Source organism: Salminus brasiliensis, chromosome 23 (assembly GCF_030463535.1).
Source record: "Salminus brasiliensis chromosome 23, fSalBra1.hap2, whole genome shotgun sequence".
In the NCBI taxonomy this organism is placed as follows: domain Eukaryota; kingdom Metazoa; phylum Chordata; class Actinopteri; order Characiformes; family Bryconidae; genus Salminus; species Salminus brasiliensis.
Genome location: NC_132900.1, coordinates 22,681,773 through 22,700,244, shown reverse-complemented (window position 1 = coordinate 22,700,244; position 18,472 = coordinate 22,681,773). Strand labels below are relative to the sequence as shown.

At 41.0% G+C, this 18,472-nt stretch overlaps 1 protein-coding gene and 1 non-coding gene across 2 annotated transcripts; one reads left to right on the top strand and one right to left on the bottom strand.

Moving 5' to 3' along the window:
- Positions 1 to 7,451: 7,451 nt before the first annotated feature.
- On the bottom strand, positions 7,452 to 7,615 carry LOC140546262 (U1 spliceosomal RNA). The gene has a single exon (XR_011978324.1). It is a non-coding gene; the product is annotated as a U1 spliceosomal RNA (small nuclear RNA).
- Positions 7,616 to 10,394: 2,779 nt separating this feature from the next.
- On the top strand, positions 10,395 to 17,383 carry panx1a (pannexin 1a). The gene is made up of 6 exons (XM_072669207.1): positions 10,395 to 10,741; positions 12,025 to 12,149; positions 12,469 to 12,659; positions 13,177 to 13,678; positions 13,783 to 13,954; positions 14,128 to 17,383. Exons 1-6 carry the CDS (start codon positions 10,558 to 10,560, stop codon positions 14,202 to 14,204), a joined length of 1,251 nt encoding a protein of 416 aa, XP_072525308.1. The 5' UTR covers positions 10,395 to 10,557; the 3' UTR covers positions 14,205 to 17,383.
- Positions 17,384 to 18,472: the final 1,089 nt, after the last annotated feature.

Genomic DNA, 18,472 nt, shown 5'->3' with positions numbered 1-18,472 from the left:
GATACATGTTGTTGTCAGCCACACTCCGATACTACACAACATTCTCTGCTCTCTATAAACTGATACTGCTCAACATTCTCTCCTCTCCATAAATCCATTCAGACTCCGTCTCTTTAACTTCTCTGAGTAAATTGCCTACCGCTCATCGGATCAGACCTGTTAGAAGACTGACCGCTGGTCCCCTTCACCTGCATCAGACCAGCTGCACACCCTACTACCTGTCCAATGACCATGTTAAAATATAAATGGACTCTTAACTATCTGCCACTACTAATATTACCACCATTAGTCATCATTACTCTCATTACTCTTACCATCACTACTGTGATTATATTAAGATATACTACACCATGATTATTGGGAGCTGGGCTCCCATTACCTGCATCTTACCAGCTACCCACCCACCAGACTGACCGCCAGGCTCTTTTTCTACCTACGTCAGACTAGCTGCCCACCCTCCTGCTACTGCTATCTGTCTACAGACTATGTTGAAGTTTGCAGACTCTAGCTAGTTGCTATTATTATTATTATTATTATTATTACCACCATTAATGATTATTATGTTCATTATTCTTACCATTCTCTATTATGATTATATTAATTCTTTTTTATTTTGACTATATCAGCATACCTGAACAGAAGAACATTTTGTGTTGGTACATTACAATAATTTATAAGCAGTTTTGACCAGAGGAGGATGGAGGAGGGTCCCCCTTGTAAAGCTTTGTTCCTCTTTTTTCCTATAGCGATAAGGGAGTTTTTCCTTGCCACTGTCGCATTTGGCTTGCTTACCAAGGGATTTAGGTATTTATGTTTCAGTGTAGATAGCCGATAGCGTGCAAAACCCAATGGTGTAATCAGCCACCAATCTTTTCCCCGCATCTCAGCATGTCTCGCTGATGTCTCTTCTGAAATGGTGGCTCACCACCTCAAACTTAACCCCAGCAAGACAAGAGCTGCTGTACATCCCGGGAACTGCTGGAAAATGATCTTGCCATCTCCTTTGAGAACTTTCTGGTCAATCCATCTACAGAAGCTTGAAGCCTTGGTGTAGTCGTGGATGATCAGTTACGGTTCTCAAGTCATGTTGCAAACGCAACATCCGGAGAAGTCGACCCTTCCTCTCTAGAGAGGCCGCCCAGGTGCTCGTTCAGTCTCTCGTCACTTCGAGACTCGACTACTGCAACTCTCTTCTGGCTGGTCTCCCTCTGCGCACCATCAGGCCCCTGCAACTTTTCCTTATCGTCTTCAACGTTTCTAAATTTAGCCATGTCACTTCACTGCTGTGTTCTCTTCACTGGCTTCCCGTAGCTGTCAGCATCAGATTCAATACCTTGATGCTGACCTACTAAGCCAAGAACGGACCAGCCCTTCGAGCTTAAAGTACGGCTCGGCTTGACCCGCCATCCCTCAAAATCCATGAAAGGCAAGCGTCCAGGGTTTTTTTAAGTGGTGCAACGAACTTCCCCTAGGTGTTCCCACGCCTGAGTCGCTCGCTGTCTTCAAACGCAGACTGAAGACCCACCTCTTCTGAGAATACTTGGGCGAATAGTAGAGTGGTCACCTGACTTGTTTAGTAGTGTCTGAGCTCAGAGGTATCTTTTAATTTTTAGCCTATTCAAACTAGCTGAGGTTATCCTTGGGTAAATAGCAAAGCACTTTTGTAAGTCGCTCTGTAGAAGAGTGTCTGCTAAATGCCTTAAATGTAAATAGTCACATCGAAAGCCACGAAAAAAAAAGAGAACTAAAAACAGAAGGTTCTTCTAAATCAAAAAAGTGAAACACAGAAAAGACAAATACGAAGACAGGGACCTCTGACTTCCTCCTCAAGTGTTTGTGTAAACACAATCACACACACACTTTGAGATTAGAAAAAAGGGAAGGAATAAGAGAAGAGACATGCGAAGGGGAGTTGTAAAACACTCAGCTCTCCACCCAAGATTACCGGCTGTTACTAAAGCTCACATGGAGTCAAAGATCCAGCACTAAATGACTGGATCTTCACCCTTTAGATCTCCTGCTAATGCTACCTGCCTACTGACTATGTTAAAGTAGCAAATTTGTTGAAATTTGCTACTAATATTATTATTACCACTATTAATTATCCTTACTTGTAGTATATAGTGCTTTTCTCTATTATATAATTTTCATGATTATATTAATTAAATTATATTATGATTATATCTGCACACCTAAGCAGAAGATGTACGTGTTGGAACGGTGTCTAATCAATAATTTGTAAGTAATTTTAACCAAAGGAGGTTTCTTCCTACAGCCCTAAAACGTTTTTCCTCACCGCTGCCGCCTTTGGCTTAGTCAAAGGTTTGTTTTGTTGACTTTCTTTTGTGACAATAAACATCTCATATGTACACTGTAGTTAATTTAATATTATTAGACAATGTGGCTCATACGTGCAAGCATTATTCCAGTATGCTAGACTGTCAATATGACAAGTTATCCCTCAGACAGGAAACTAATATACTAGTAGTGGGACATAATGAGCCTTCACCATGTAAGTGTGTATTATGTGTCTTTATCCTTTAAGCAACCCCTAGCCTTAAGAAAACTCCTTAGGTTCTTCAACTAGTATACTGCCCAAAGCACTCCCTCATTAGTAAGGTGGATCTTCATATGATGATGCAATTCATTACAAACAATATCCCCACAACCAGTTTTGCAAGGAAATATAATATTATATTACTAAAGAAAATACTAAAAAGTGGCAGTAATTATTCTATTTACACAGTTCCCACCCAGGGTGGTCAGTCCATATGGGTCTTGTATTCAACTGTATTTCCCCAAAATAGTAGTAGATATACTAGACTTACTTACTCTGTCCAACACGAGAAAGCAACACACTAGACAAGTGCTACACCTGTATCAAGAATGCCTATCCCGCGGTCACGCACACAGCTGTCGGGCTCTCCGATCACAGCCTCGTTCACCTCATTCCAACCTACCGGCAGAAACTCAAAACCAACAAGCTGGTCATCACAACAGTGAAGAGGTGGACCAGTGGAGACATTGAGAAGCTGCAGGGCTGCTTCGAATCCACAGACTGGGCTGTGTTTGAGGAGGCGACAGACGGACTGGACGAATACACAGACACTGTGACGTCATACATCGGTTTCTGTGAAGACAGCTGTATCTCAACTAAATCACAGGTGAGATACAGTAACAACAAACCCTGGTTTACTGCTGAACTCAAACAGCTTCGGAGGGAAAAGGAGGAAGCGTTCAGGAGTGGAGATAGAACTGTCTTTAAGGAGGCCAAATACAGACTGGAGAAAGGGATTAGAGCTGCGAAGAGCAAGTACTCAGAGCAGCTGAACAGACACATCACTGCTAACGACCCATCTTCAGCCTGGAAAGGCCTTCAGCTTCTCACTGGTCACAAGGTGAGAAAGACCCCCCTCCTCCTGAACGACCGACACCTCACCAACGACCTGAATTCTGAATGAGTTCTACTGCAGATTTGAACTCACAAAAGACAATCAGACTGTCTACCCCCCCATCACCCCCCTCCACCTACACTCCCACCCCCACCCCCACCCTGGCCCTCTCACCTCTGCCTCCTGCTCATCTCTGCATCAACCTGCAGGATGTTCACAGGCTCTTCAGCAGACAGAAGGTGAGGAAAGCCCCCGGGTCTCTCCATCCACCCTAAAACACTGCTGTGACCAACTAGCTCCAGTGTTTACAGACATTTTAACAGATCACTGGAACTCTGCTCTGTTCCAGCCTGCTTCAAAACCTCCACCATCATTCCAGTTCCCAAGAAATCCACCATCACCGGACTGAATGACTACAGGCCTGTCGACCTGACCTCTGTAGTCATGAAGGTCTTTGAACGCCTGATCCTAGTCCACCTGAAGTCCATCACAGACCCCCTGCTGGACCCCTTGCAGTTTGCGTACCGAGCAAACAGGTCTGTCGATGATGTGGTCAACCTGACCCTGCACTTTATCCTGCAACATCTCGACAGCCATGGAAACTATGCTAGGGTTTTAGCTCGGCCTTTAACACTGTTGTGCCGCAGCTACCTTCAGGCCAAACTCTCCCAGCTGTCAGTGCCAGACTCCATGTGTCGGTGGATCATGGATTTTCTGACAGACAGGAGACAGCAGGTGCGGCTGGGGAAGCACACTTCAGACCTCCGGACACTCAGTACTGGAGTCCCTCAGGGTTGTGTTCTTTCACCCCTTCTCTTCAGCCTCTACACTAATGACTGGGTCTCCAAAGATCCAGCTGTAAAGATCCTGAAATTTGCAGATATAGCCAACGGTGATGAGTCTGCTTACAGAAAGGAAATTGAGCAGCTGGTGTCCTGGTGCAGCAACAACCACCTGCTGCTAAACACAGAAAAGACTGTAGAGATGGTGGTGGACTTCCGACGCAATCCACCCACCCTCCCCCACCCTCCACATCAACAACACTGCAGTATCAATGGTGGAGTCACTCAAGTTCCTGGGCACCACCATCTCCAGAGACTTGAAATGGGAGAAAAACACCATCTCCATCATCAAGAAAGCTCAACAAAGAATGTTCTTCTTGAGACAGCTCAAGAAATTCAACCTGCCACAGACCCTGATGATCCAGTTCTACACAGCGATCATCGAGTCCATTATCACAGCCTCCATAACTATCTGGTTTGGTTCCTCCACCTCACAAGAAAGAACCAAACTCCAGCGCATCATCAGGATCATTGGATGTAACCTGCCATCACTTCAGCAGATCTACACCAGCAGGGTGAGGAAGCGGGCTGGCAAGATTACATCTGACCCCTCACATCCTGGACACCTCCTCTTCCAGACACTCCCCTCTGGTAGAAGACTGCGATCCATCAAAACCAGCAAAACACGCCATGCTAACAGCTTCTTCCCCAGAGCTGTAGCGCTCCTCAACCACAGTGGACACCTCCCACTGTAAACCTCAAAACATACAACTGAACTGTACCAAACCGGACTGAACAGCTATTTTGCACTCTGCCTATTTGCACTATGACTATTTGCACACCTGTACAGATGTTCTTTTCTGTAAATATATTTTCAGCTCTTTATTACCTTTAGTACTTTTTACTTTTTTAATTTATCCCCTACCCTATGTATTGTTTAGTGTCATTTTCCTTTAGTTTAAGACTGTGTTCTGTGTTTTTTGTTACTTGTCATACGTGTTGCTCTCACCAAGACAAATTCCTTGTATGTGTAACAAACATATAGAAGAGATTCTAGAGATTTCTACACCTATTTTGCTTTGTACTCAAATCCAAATTAGTAAGTCAAGTCAAGTCAGATTTATTTGTATAGCACTTTTTACAACTGTTGTTGTCACAAAGCAGCTTTACATAATTAGTCATTAATAAAAGACAGAGACAAAGAAGAAAGAAGAAATATCTTAAGACATGAAGGATCAAAGATGGGGGTCTTTGATCCTTCATGTCTTACGTTATTTCTTCTGTGAAAGCAAGCCAACGGCGACAGTGGCAAGTAAAAACTCCATCAGAGCTGGAGGAAGAAACCTTGGGAGGGGACCTCAGCGGGCGATCTTCCAGCAGGCTGGGCTAAGTGGCCATTTACTCGGAGAAGGTAAAAAGAGAAAGTTAGTTCTGAGAGGAATTTTATTGAGGGCATAGAATGTTGAGCAGTATCAGAATGTGTCTGATGACTCCGGCAGGTCGGACTATACCAGCTTAGTTAAAAGGAGAGAGCCAGAAGGTAACACAGACATGGGAGCACCCTGAAAACACCAGCATCTATCTGCTCCACCGTCAACAAACCTGACTGATCGTGTGTAAGCAGCGAGACGACAGCTCCAGCATCTCAGTGTACTACAATTACCTGGGTCTGCGAACCCCTAAACCTGCAGCCTTTATCTAAGAAACATTAATTACCAAAAGCTAAACTAAACATATGAGTTTTCAGCTTAGATTTAAAGATTGAGACTGTGTCTGAGTCCCAAACATTATTTGGAAGGTTATTCCAGAGTTGGGGGGCTTTATAAGAAAAGGCTCTTCCCCCTGCTGAGGTTTTCTGAGTAAGAGGCCAGCACCCAATTAAGTGCTGATAGAACTGGACTGATAGGGTCAAATTTTCTAGTTTTAGTAAGAACCCTGGCTTCAGCATTTTGAACCAGCTGAAGTTTATTGAGGTTCCTGCTGGAACAATCTGACAAAAGTGCATTACAGTAATCTAGCCTTGAGGAAATAAAAGCATTTACTAGCTTTTCTGCATCTTGTAGAGATAAGGAGTTTCTTAGTTTGGCAATGTTCCTAAGCTGCATAAAGGCTGTTCTACTAATATTGGCTATATGTTGCTCAAATGATAAATCTAAGTCGAATGTGACGCCAAGATTTTTAGCTGCTAAACCAGGAATAATGGAAGCATCAGCCAAGTCTTATATTAAGTCGGATAGGTTATATCTAGTGTCTTTTGGACCTAAAAGGAGAACCTCGGTTTTGTTACTGTTGAGGAGAAGGAAGTTATGTGACATCCAGAGTTTTATATCCTTTACACAGTCCTCCATTTTCTGTAATCTAAATTTATCGTCAGGTTTGGCTGATATATAGAGGTGTGTGTCATCTGCATAAAAATTTAATTTAACGCCATGTCTGCTTATAACTGAGCCCAGTGGTAACATGTATAATGTAAATAATAGCGGCCCTAAAATTGAGCCTTGCGGAACTCTATATCTTTCTTCTGTGTAATTTGAAGATAAATCTTTTATCTTTACGAACTGATAGCGCCCCATTAGATATGATTTGAACCATGATAGGGCTGTTCCTGTGTTTCCAACTATTTTCTCTAATCTTTCTAGTAATATACAGGGTGGGCCATTTATATGGATATAAGATACAAGATGTGCAGCACCTTACAAACTACGGATACTGGAAGCCTGTGCTAGCATTTCTTCTGCGGTGTTGCTATCAGTGTGTGAAGAGTGGGAGAAGAGGGTTGCATTGACAATGGGCAGCACTTTTGAACACATTTTATAAGTGGTCAGAAACTTGTAAATAACTCATGAAAGAATAAAATTGCGTTAAAACCAAGCACACCATTGTTATTCTTGTGAAATTCTCAATAATTTTGATGTCACATGATGTGTCTTCCCATTGAAAAAACTAAAGTTGGATCCAAAATGGCCGACTACAAAGGTGAAGGTAAAGGTGCACGTATTTGTCACTGTACAGTGTACAATGTACAGCGAAATGTGTCCTCCGCATTTAACCCATCTGGTAGTGAACACACACTCACACACACACATGTGTTAGGGGCAGTGAGTACACACACACACACACCCAGAGCGGTGGGCAGCCAACTCCAGCGCCCGGGGAGCAGAGAGGGTAAAGGGCCTTGCTCAAGGGCCCAACAGTGGCAGCTTGCCGAGCCCGGGAATCGAACCCACAACCCTGTTATCAATATCCCGGTGCTCTACCACTGCCCCCCCGAGAAAATCAGGGGAGAGCGCGAACGCAGTCCCCTACTACCAGAAATTATGCAGTCGAGATTCCCACATTTGGGGAATTCGCAGGGGTCAGCACAACCGGAGTGCAATGGTTGAACCTCACCCTGGGTGAACCACCTTCTTGATCATGGTATCTCCCATGCCAGGTAAGTATGGCCACCATGGTCACCACCCATCTTAAAAAGTTTTCCCCCTCCCATATACTAACGTGCCACAAACAGGAAGTTAATATCAACAACCATTCCCATTTTATTTAGGTGTATCCATATAAATGGCCCACCCTGTAGTATGATCTATTGTATCAAAGGCTGCACTAAGGTCTAGTAGGGCTAATAAAGATACATGGCAATGATCAGAGGCAAGAAGGAGATCATTTGTAATCTTCACTAGGGCTGTCTCTGTGCTGTGATTGGGTCTAAATCCAGATTGGAATTTCTCATACATGTCATTCTTACTCAGGTATAAGAGTTGTTGGGCCACAGCTTTTTCTAATATCTTTGATACGAATGTTAAGTTTGAGATGGGTCTGTAATTAGACTCACTGGGATCAAGATTTGGTTTCTTCTCATTAAGGTTTTATGACCGCTTATTTAAGGGTTTGGGGTAAGGTCAAGGCTGAGGGATGAATTTACAATTGTAAAAGAGATCTGATTATAACTGGGAGTATTTTTTTAGCAATTTAGAGGGAATTGGGTTGAGTGTACAGGTTGTACAATTTGCTGAGGAAATATTTTTTTCTAGTTCTGGCTGTGGAAGTGGGTAGAAGGCTTCCAGCCTTTGTTCCACAACTAAGTTATGTTCTAAAGCAGCTACACCAGGTGACGGCCATGTTTGATTTAATAAGCAGGGTTGGATTTGTTGTCTAATATTTTCTATTTTATTATTAAAATAGTTAATAAAAACATGACTGGTTAAAGAGCCTGGATTTTAGTAAGTTTAGAGATCTCACTAAAAAGAACTCTGGGATTGTTTTTGTTTTTCTCGATCAGCGAGGCCAAATACGCTGAACGAGCTTTAATGAGTGCCTTTCTATATTGACTAAGGCTGTCCTTCCATGCAGAGTAGAACACCTCTAGTTTGGTTGTCCGCCAATTACGCTTCAGTTCCTGCACTGTTTGTTAATTTAACTAGGTCCGTTTGGTCTGAATGAGTGTAAGCTAAGGTCGATAGGGGTGGAAGGCTTTTAGTAAACTGTACAGCTGTCATTGCGGTTATTGTGCGCTTTAGGCTTTGTTGGGGGAATTAATTAACATTTTGCCTAAGATGTAGCTCAAAGGAGATTAGATAATGGTCTGATATTACTGAGCTTTGAGGTACAATATTTACATGATCAATGCTAACACCCAGGGTCAGGGCTAAATCTAATAGATAATAGTTAATAGATCGTCTGTTTTTTCAAAATGAAAATTGAAGTCTCCTACTATTATAACTTTGTCAATGCACAATGCAAAATCACTAAATTCTTTTAAAAATTCAGAATAGGGCCCTGAAGGCCTATAAATATTAATTAGTGTGAATGCATTTTTATTTGTGGCTGGATTTGATATATTAATGTAGAGAATCTCAAAAGAAGTGAAGGTGATAGTGTTTTTGAATAATATCTAGTGTATTCTGGTAGATTATGCATACTCCACCTCCTCTGCCTGATAATCTAGGGCTATGTGTATATTTATAACCTGTGGGGGTGGCTTCATTTAGTGCTATATATTGATCAGGTCTATTCCAGGTTTCAGTGAGGCAGAAAACGTCTAGTTTCTGATTACATATAATTTCATTTACGTTCACTGCTTTCGAGGTTAATGATCTAATATTAAGTAGACTAAGCTTTGGGTCTGAGGTTGTGCTGTTATCATTTGATTGTGAGAATTTAACACTGATTAAATTATTAAAACGAGCTGATCTAGATGTTCTATGTTTGGGTTAAATTCAGGGCACAGACACAGTCTCAATATGGTGAAACCTGGGATACGCCTTTAAAAAAACCTGGGTGACGCCTCAAATAAGTGACTCTGACCATTTACATGCTCGAGGAAAAATCACTTTCATGTCAGCTTAGGATCCCCTTTTCCCTTTTGTCCTAAACTGTAAAAGAAAAAAAATTTCCATCTCATTTTTGACACTATTTTGTGCCACTATAGTGTTTCTGAAACAATAACCTTTTTCTGTCTAAACAATTTTGTTAAATATGAATCTCTTTCCCTACACTCTCAAACCTTTGCACTCCCATTGATCTTCAAACGCTACAATTAGTTCATATGGCATTGCAATAAAGCCAAATCTATTTCTGCCTCTGACGTAAATGGGGACCTATAATAACTCAATAAATGTCTGATGTAAATATTATTTTGTCCAAATCAGTTTCAATCTGTCCCTCAGCCTGTGCAATTAAAATGCACTGTGTGCCTGTGTCAGATACTTCTAATCTTCCAAAACATCCACAGCTTTTGGTTTATTTCTGCCTCAGTCTGGTGGTGCTCTTTCCATTCTACGTTTTTTTCCCAACAGGAAATATGTCTAGTTCTATGGACTTCACATCATTTGGCAGTGTGTCCACTCATTAATCTTGTTCTAATTAAACAAGCTGATGAAAGCTGATAAAAAAAAGAAGCCTCGTGAAAAAGAGCAAAATGATTTCACCAAAATAGTAGTAGATATACTAGACTATCTTACTTTTTAAGGAGCAAAAAGTTACCATCCAACTGCTCCGGAATGAACTTTACTTTAAATAATTTTGACTGGTTAATAATGGTTGTTCACTCGGGCGGCAGTTAGTCGTGCATACTGCCACCTACCATAAAATCTAAGGAAAACATCCTGCGTGTGGTGACTGGGAATAGTCGACTCCCAAACGCAGGATGTTTTCCGTAGGTTTTATGGTAGGTGGCAGTATGCACGGCTAACAGCGAACAGATTTTAACCTTTAAGGAAGCAGAGTAAGAAGAACAAAGCTCAGAATCTCTACCCACCCTGTCAATGGAGTCGATATAATGCTCGGATAGTTTTTATTTCAGTTCATTCAATTAAATACACGACGAAGTTTTACTAACATTAACAGTTCAAAACATCTTAGCTACATTTTGTTATCGTGATTGAGAAATGGCCATAGCTCACGCGGCTACAGAGTATGTTTTCACAGACTTTTTACTCAAAGAGCCAACGTCTGAGGCGAAATACAAAGGTATAAGGTTGGACCTGGCTCTTGATAAGATGGTTACCTGTATTGCAGTCGGACTGCCATTGTTGCTCATCTCGCTTGCGTTTGCTCAGGAAGTGTCTGTTGGTAAGTTAGCTAGCTAAATAAATGCTTTGTGGCTGAAAAAAAAAAAGATCAAACAGCGTATTCCAGTTGGTTTATTATTGTTAATGCTGATATGCAAGTGTATGCTGATTTTTGCTGGGTTGTTACAACTGCAGAATGACTTGATATACAAAAGGCATAAAGTAAAAAAAAAAAAAACATTTCTTTAATACTTTTGATTTTGATGTGTTAGGATCGTTACCGTGCTGTAGTAGCCATACTTTTATCATCTTCAGCCATGATGTTTGCTTCCAGAAATTGTTTAATGTTTAATAGATCCATTCTTCCCTTTATCAGTAAAAAGCCTAAAGTATGGTCATTTCACATACATACATACAAACACACAAAACTACTGTAGCACCCCACAAGTCTTGCGTTGGAGTTGCTTTCTCCCACAGAGAATACACATAGTTTATAAATAGGATGAATGTAATGGGAAACCAAAGTTCATAATTGCAAGTTAAGGTTGTAAACCGGTTGCCTCAATTCCAAAACGCTAGTGTTGATGTTCTGCGCAGATGGTAATGTGCATGAGAAGTGCATCATGTGTTGCACATATTGTCTTCCTGCTCATCTCAACAATCCTTCTACGCTCAACTTAAATTAGACATACTAAGCTCAAGGAACTGATTGAGTTAGCCCGCACACTGAAAGAAGATATTCATCTGACTAAATCCTGTGAAACTGTGAAAGACGATGGGCTTTCATGTCAGGGTTATGCTCAGGTGGTAGTACATAAGTGGTTCATTTAGTTGCCGGAGTATGAGGGGCACTGATGTTGGCTTTCAGTGTGCAAGCTAACTCAATCAGTTCCTAGAGCTTAGTATGTCTGTTTTAAGTTGAGCATAGAAGGATTGTTGTGATGAGCAGCATGAAAGACTCACTTTTAAGATCCTCTTGAAAACTGGATGCTTTGTATTTACTCCTCCAAGGAAAGGATGGGTACTGAAAGACATGAAATGAGTTGTTCTCTCATCCTGAACAGTGGTGGGGATAGCTGGTGTGTCTCATGAAAAGCAGCATCCCCAGTGAAGTCATCAGAATGAATAAGGGATGAGTGGAAATAGAATGATGTGGGAAATTATCTTATGTGTTAATTCAAGGTGACATTTGTGGATGTACGTAAAGTCCGCAAAGTATGGACATATTTATTTTCATACATAAAGGAAGTATAAATGAGCCTTAACTGTGCATAAGTACTTGCTTAGAATACCTTGTTTTATGTTTGGGTACAGAGGCTGTGTTCTGTGAAATTTCTTCCCTAGGTACTCAAATCAGCTGTTTTTCTCCCACTAACTTCTCATGGCGGCAGGCTGCCTATGTGGATGCCTACTGCTGGGCAGCTGTGCAAAGACAGGACACAGGGGGGCTACCACTCTGGCTGCATAAGGTACTCTATTCACACAGCTTGCACTAAACACACTGCACAGACAAAATTTGGTACCCTTTGGTACCTCTTTACACCTTATCTTTACACACCATATAGATCTACACCCATGTGCTCTGTCCATGCTTTCAGTTGGGCAAATTGCACAATGTTTAAAAACATGTCAAACTGATTCCTAAACTGAATGTTTAAGTAAAACTATTTGCACCATTATTCCGCAGTCTAGGAGGATTAGATGACTCCGTTTTGCACATCTTTATCTGTCTATCAATGGTTAAATAATTAGTAACATATTTATCCTTCCTTCTCCCTTTCCCCATAGTTTTTCCCATATATCCTTTTATTTGTAGCGGTGCTGGTGTATGTTCCAGCATTGTTTTGGCGTTTCACAGCTGCTCCAGTTCTTTCCTCTGACCTTACATTCATTATGGAAGAGCTGGACCGTTCCTACAACAGAGCTATCAAACTAGCCAAGTGTCTACATAGTAGTCCCACACGCCTTGACACTCAAAGGTATAAACACACACATCAGCCTCATACAGCTATGCAAAAATGTACACACACGTGTATGTATGAATGTATGTATGTGTGTATATATATATATCACACACCCACACACGTATGCATGTATGTAATCTGTTAAAGTCAATGTGAATAATAAGGTATTTTCCTTTTGGTTTGTGACACATTTCTGAGTGAATCACACTGGGTATTTGCATGTGAATTATTGGTTAATATTTTGCCCCACCCACTGGTACATGTAATAGGGTGTTTTATAAGGTGTGTGTGTGTATATATAAATATATAAATAAATTAAGCAGTGATCAACAGCTGATCATGAAGGTGTGGCCGTGAATGTCACAATTTTTGCCGGCACCTAACAGCATGTCAATAATTATAGATGTTAATCTTAACTGCAGATGAAAATGAGCTGTTTTGACCTAAATCTGGTAGAGTTTATGATATTGATTGTCGTGTGTGTGTGTGTGTGTGTGTGTGTGTGTGTGTGTGTGTGTGTGTCTTACTGTAGCTCTATGCCAGACCTGACAGAGCACTGTTTTAAGTACCCTCTTGTGGAGCAGTATTTGAAGACCAAACATTTTTCCCATGGCCTGCTGGTCCGCTATGTGCTGTGCAGAGCAGTCACCTTCTTGGCACTGGTGCTAGCCTGTGTTTACCTGTGCTACTACATCCAGCTCTCTGTAACAGATGAGTTCTCCTGTAACATTCGCACAGGTGTTCTGTTCAATGACTCATCTGTGCCCACTGCTCTGCAGTGCAAATTGGTGGCTGTGGGGGTGTTCCAGCTCCTTAGCTACATTAACCTATGTGTGTACCTTCTGCTGGCACCTGCTTGTGTCTACGCTACACTAATCCCTGTGAGAAGCTCATCTGATTTCTTGAAACCCTATGAAATGCTGCCTACACTTGGAGTGATGGAGTTTGGAGTCAGAGCCTGGAATGATCTGTCCATGTACCTGCTGTTTCTGGAGGAGAATCTGAGTGAGCTGAAAAGTTATAAGTGCCTAAAGGTGTGTGTATGTGTTCATGTACGTTTTTGGATGAAGAAGTCATAAACGAATGTAAAATTTTGGAGAGTTGGACTGTATATTTGTACATGTTTATTCATATGTAGGTGTTGGAGCTTCTAAAAGAAGGTGGAGAGGAACAGTTTGATACAATGCTCCTTTTACGGTCACTGGGCCAGGTTAAAACGGATGTACTGGATGGCAGATTGCAGACAGTTCCACAGACTTCAGACACCAAAAATCAGCCAGACAGCCAGAGAAACTGCATAGAGATGAAGGGTGAGGAAGAAAATGAATGTAACTAGACCCTGTGGTGTAGCACAATAGTTAGTCGTGTATAGTTAGTTGTAAGTAAGAGAGCAAATTTAATTACACTCCACTGCACTGTTATCTAGAGAGACAGTGTTTGGGTTTACTACTCATAATGTGCATTTGTGTTTTGGTTCCCTCAGACGTCTCTCCTCTCCTGCTTGAAGACCGAATCAAGAAGCCTGGGGATGAAAAAGTTCTGCGCCAGAGAGTCCTCTAATTTCTTGTGGGTACTTATGAGTGAGTGGTGACAGTGGAACTGTGACTGTAGTCTGGAAAACACTGGATTAGGACATGCTTTTTAAATGTTGTCCATAGTGTTGTTGTTTTACACTGCATGTATGAATAAGTATCTGGATTTTTGTTTGGAGTGTGGAGTTTGTTTATTGAAGTGCAATGTGCATATAATTTGCATGAGCTGCTCTTTATACTACTCAAACTTAAGTAATGATTGTGTATCTGTGATGCTTAATGGAAAAAACTGAGGTTCCAGGAATTGTCTATATGGTATAAAGGTACTGGATACATTTTTGTATTTTTTTTATAAACTTTACAAAAAACGGTACATAATCTGAGCAAATGATTACTACAGAGTAAAAGATTATTATGTAAAAGGTTTCTGCCTTATGGTCACTAAACACTCACACCACGAAGAGAGAAATGCAGAGAAAACCTTTACTTAAAAAAAAAAACATATAAAGTCAGTCTTTTACATGGTAATTTCAGAAATTATGGGAGAGACCAGTACAATTACTGAGGTTTCCATGTGTTGTATTTTTTGATGGGACAATGATCTGACTGAGGTCAAAGTGTAATCAGCCAGAGCCAGAAAGAGAGGGGTGGGGGGTACTCTGTTCTCTGTACTTGGTACTCTGTAATTCAATTTCATTATTTTCTCCCACATTTTAATCAGTCTTTTTGGTTACTTTCTTTTTGTGTTTGTGACCATGTATACACATGTCAAAAAACACAAAAAAAAAGAAATGGGAAATAGGTATATTGTATTTTTGTGCTTGAGAATATTGTATTTTTCCAATAAAAATATTTAGGAAAAATATATATATATACCATGTGCAGAGTCAAGGCATTCAGTGCAGTTTGTGTTCTTTTCTGTTATCCAGGTTTTCTATGAACGCTGTCAAGATGTAGATGCAGAAAGTTGTATTTTGGACTCAATCTCCAGGCTGGCTTTTTTATGTCTACCAACATTCCTACTATATTGTCCCACAATTTGAACAATGCTTTGTTGCAATCTTTTATGAAATTTCTTTCATCAGTGTCCAGGGATGTTGGCTACTGATTTATGGGATGTAACCCTCTTAATGATATGCATAGTGGACACCTATTTGGTAAGAATGGGCATTTCTTGCTCCTGGGCTACCCCTTCTGTTGGGAGGTGTAATTCACGTTTTGAGACACCCCTGGAGGACATGCATTTCTGCACAAGCCGATAATACTGATAGTGAGAGAAGCAAGTGGACTGACGCCGTACAGTAATATTACAGTTTTACACCAGTGTGACTCTGATTACACAGCTTAAGGAGTTCACGCAAATGTTGTCTTGGCCAAATCTCTGGAGTTATGTCACTACTATGCCAGTTTGCAGCGTGGTTAGCAAGAATAGAGACACCATTCTCACGTATAATAGTTGAACATCACAGTGATTTTAAAGCTGTTATGTTTTGTTAAAATTGCTACAACATAGGCTTTTCCACTTTATGATTTCTGCAGATGGCCTTGAGATTGTCCATACCTTTCCACAAATTTGGTTCTCACATCCTTTTTTCTGTTCTCCATGCTCAGTGTGGTACACAGACACAAAGATTACAACTCCTTTTAAACCGGTTCATTGTATGATTTCTATGTTGCCAGAACCTTTTATGTGCCACAAATAGCTGCTGAATTTTGGACATACTGAAGTAAGCAGATGGTTTTGTTAGACAAATAGAATTAAATTAGTGACCCAATGCAGAGTTGAAAAAGAGTGAAGAATTAAACAGTAGACCAACTGTACAGCTGAAAGGTTTGAACCCTGACAAAGTATGCCCAAAAATGTAATAAGTGTTGGCTTATCCACTGTGTGAGGTTATAAATACAGGACAGTAGGGCAGAGTAGTGGTAGCTTTGGTGTGTATATAGATTTGCGTATCAACAGTGTAACAGTGAAAATGAAAACCATGATGCTAAATGATCTGATCAACAATTCATTGTGCAGATATATATTTACCAAGAGAAACAAAGTAAAATCTATAAGAAATATAGGGAAAGAAACACACAAGACAGTGTTAACATCAGCAGTAGAAGAGAGTTTGGATATGGATGAAAAGGTGACAGTGGCAAGACACAAATGATGGTTAATGGTAATAATGATAGAAGCAAAAAGTTGAGAGTCCAGCATGGTTGTTGGGCAGATAGCAGTGTCAGGAGGAGGGGCAGCTGGTCTGACACAGGTGCAGGGGAGCCCAGCAGTCGGCCTTCCATCAGGTCAGGTCAGATAAATGGGCATCATTAACTCTGAGAAGGTAAAGAGATTGATTTATACAATGTGAACATGTATCACATGTAACAAGAATGTGAAAGGTATAAAGTCACCTCACACCACATAAGTCATGTGTCAGGCTTGGGTGTACTGGGTGTAGTGTGGTAGATATACTTAGCAGTAGTACTGGTAAGAATAATAAAAGTAGTGTAGGTAGCAGGAGACCTTGACGATCAATCCTCCATCAGTGTCATGCCAGGTAGGGGGACAGAACTTAACTCAGAACTGAGTAAAGGTATGGAATTAGTTATGTTTTGGATTCATGAAGTACAGGAAATGAACAATTATCAGTATGGCTGGAGACTCCGGCAGATTTGGAGACAACTACAAGGTAACACGAGAGCACCCTGAAACACTGCCATCCATCTGCTCTGCCCTTCATGGATATGCCGGTGAGGTTTTCTGACTCAGCAGGTGAATGTATATCACATATAGGTGGCTCCATAGCAAATCCTGCTGTAGCAATAAACCTGATAGGAGGGCCGTTTAGCTCAGCAAAGAAACACTGATAGTTAGAATCTGTTTGAAGTGAGTGGATACAAGGTTAAATAGACTAAAATAGTCTGGCCATATTCTAATTCTGAATACACCACTCAGAGTGCCCAGCTCTGGTTTGAATTATGAGTTTGTCTTATGTGGTGGTACAGGGATTTTTTTAACAGTTCTGACCTGCACATTGTATGCACATTGAGAAGAGGATGGGTCCCCCTTGTGAGTCTTGGTTCCTCCTCTTCCACCAGCTCCTTGCCACTGTTGCCTTTCGCTTGCTTACTGGGGTTTTTAAAATGTCTTATGCTTTGTGTTTTGTTGATATTTAGTTTAATTGCCGAATTCCTGTGAAGCTGTTTTGCAACAACATCAGTTGTGAAAAGTGCTATACAAATAAATTTGATTTCATTTGATTTGCACATTGGCCTGCATCCAAGTAAATGTTAATATGTTAAACAGCTTGTAGCTTTGTAGCTCATTCTGTGAGGGAGCCAGTTCTGTAAAACCAACCAATCAGGGCTGAGGTCAGGCTGGTCAGGCTGGTCAGGTCAGGTCATGACTTTATTATTATTATTATTATTATTATTATTACTATTATTGTAGTGATATTTAGCCAATGAGACTTCTGCTCCAGTGTTGTGTGATGCGCGTGGGCAAGAGAGTCGAGTTAGAACTTATGCAGTGGCATCCCAGAGAGTGAGCTTTGTGTAATGACTCTGTCAAGTTACAAGTAAACCCAGTTTCCTTTTTGAAGTCATGGTGTGTTTATTGTGAACCCAAGTCATGGTGTCAGAAGTCCTGATTCATAATAAAAACTGTTGTTCTAGCTAGCAGGCCAATCAAAGTGACAGTAAAGTGACCGTCACGCGGGAGAATCAAAGGCTTTCAGCCACCCCCAAAGCTACAGTTAACCGGTAACGTTGCTGAGAATTGGAGATGATTCAAGCAAATATTTTAACTGTACCTATCAGCAAATTATGCCAATAGAAAAGCAGAAAGAGTCAAGGCATCAATGTTTTTGCACGTTAGGGAAAGAAGCCCTGAAAGTGTACAATAACATTGTGTTTGAGGAGGGAGACAGTGCATGCAGTAAGTGAAAATGATCTTGAGGAATTCTATGTGGACTTGTCACAAAATGAACAAAATCAAAAAGACATGTACACCTTTGCAGAAAAGTGCCATTTGTGCTAAGACATGAACGGAGGATGGAGCTGGACAGAATGTAAAGTCTTGGGGTCATTCAAAAAATCAATAAGCCAACTGAGTGAGTCAGCTCTCTTGTAATAGTTGACAAGAAAGGGTAATAGTTGTAATAGTTGGATATGTTTAGATCCAAGAGACTAGAGAAGCATGATTCGCCACTACAGAGAATGCGTCTCCACTGCTCTAGAGTCCAGTGGCGGCGTGCTTTACACCACTGCATCCAACCCTTTGCATTGAGCTTGGTGATGTAAGGCTTG

What these genes read in the sequence shown, in the direction of transcription:
- panx1a (XM_072669207.1), top strand. Translation starts at nt 10,558, where the DNA reads ATGGCCATAGCTCACGCGGCTACAGAGTATGTTTTCACAGACTTTTTA. An exon ending in TGCTCAGGAAGTGTCTGTTG is followed by an intron (nt 10,742 to 12,024) that starts GTAAGTTAGCTA and finishes TTTCTTCCCTAG; the next exon opens with GTACTCAAATCAGCTGTTTT. An exon ending in AAAGTTATAAGTGCCTAAAG is followed by an intron (nt 13,679 to 13,782) that starts GTGTGTGTATGT and finishes ATTCATATGTAG; the next exon opens with GTGTTGGAGCTTCTAAAAGA.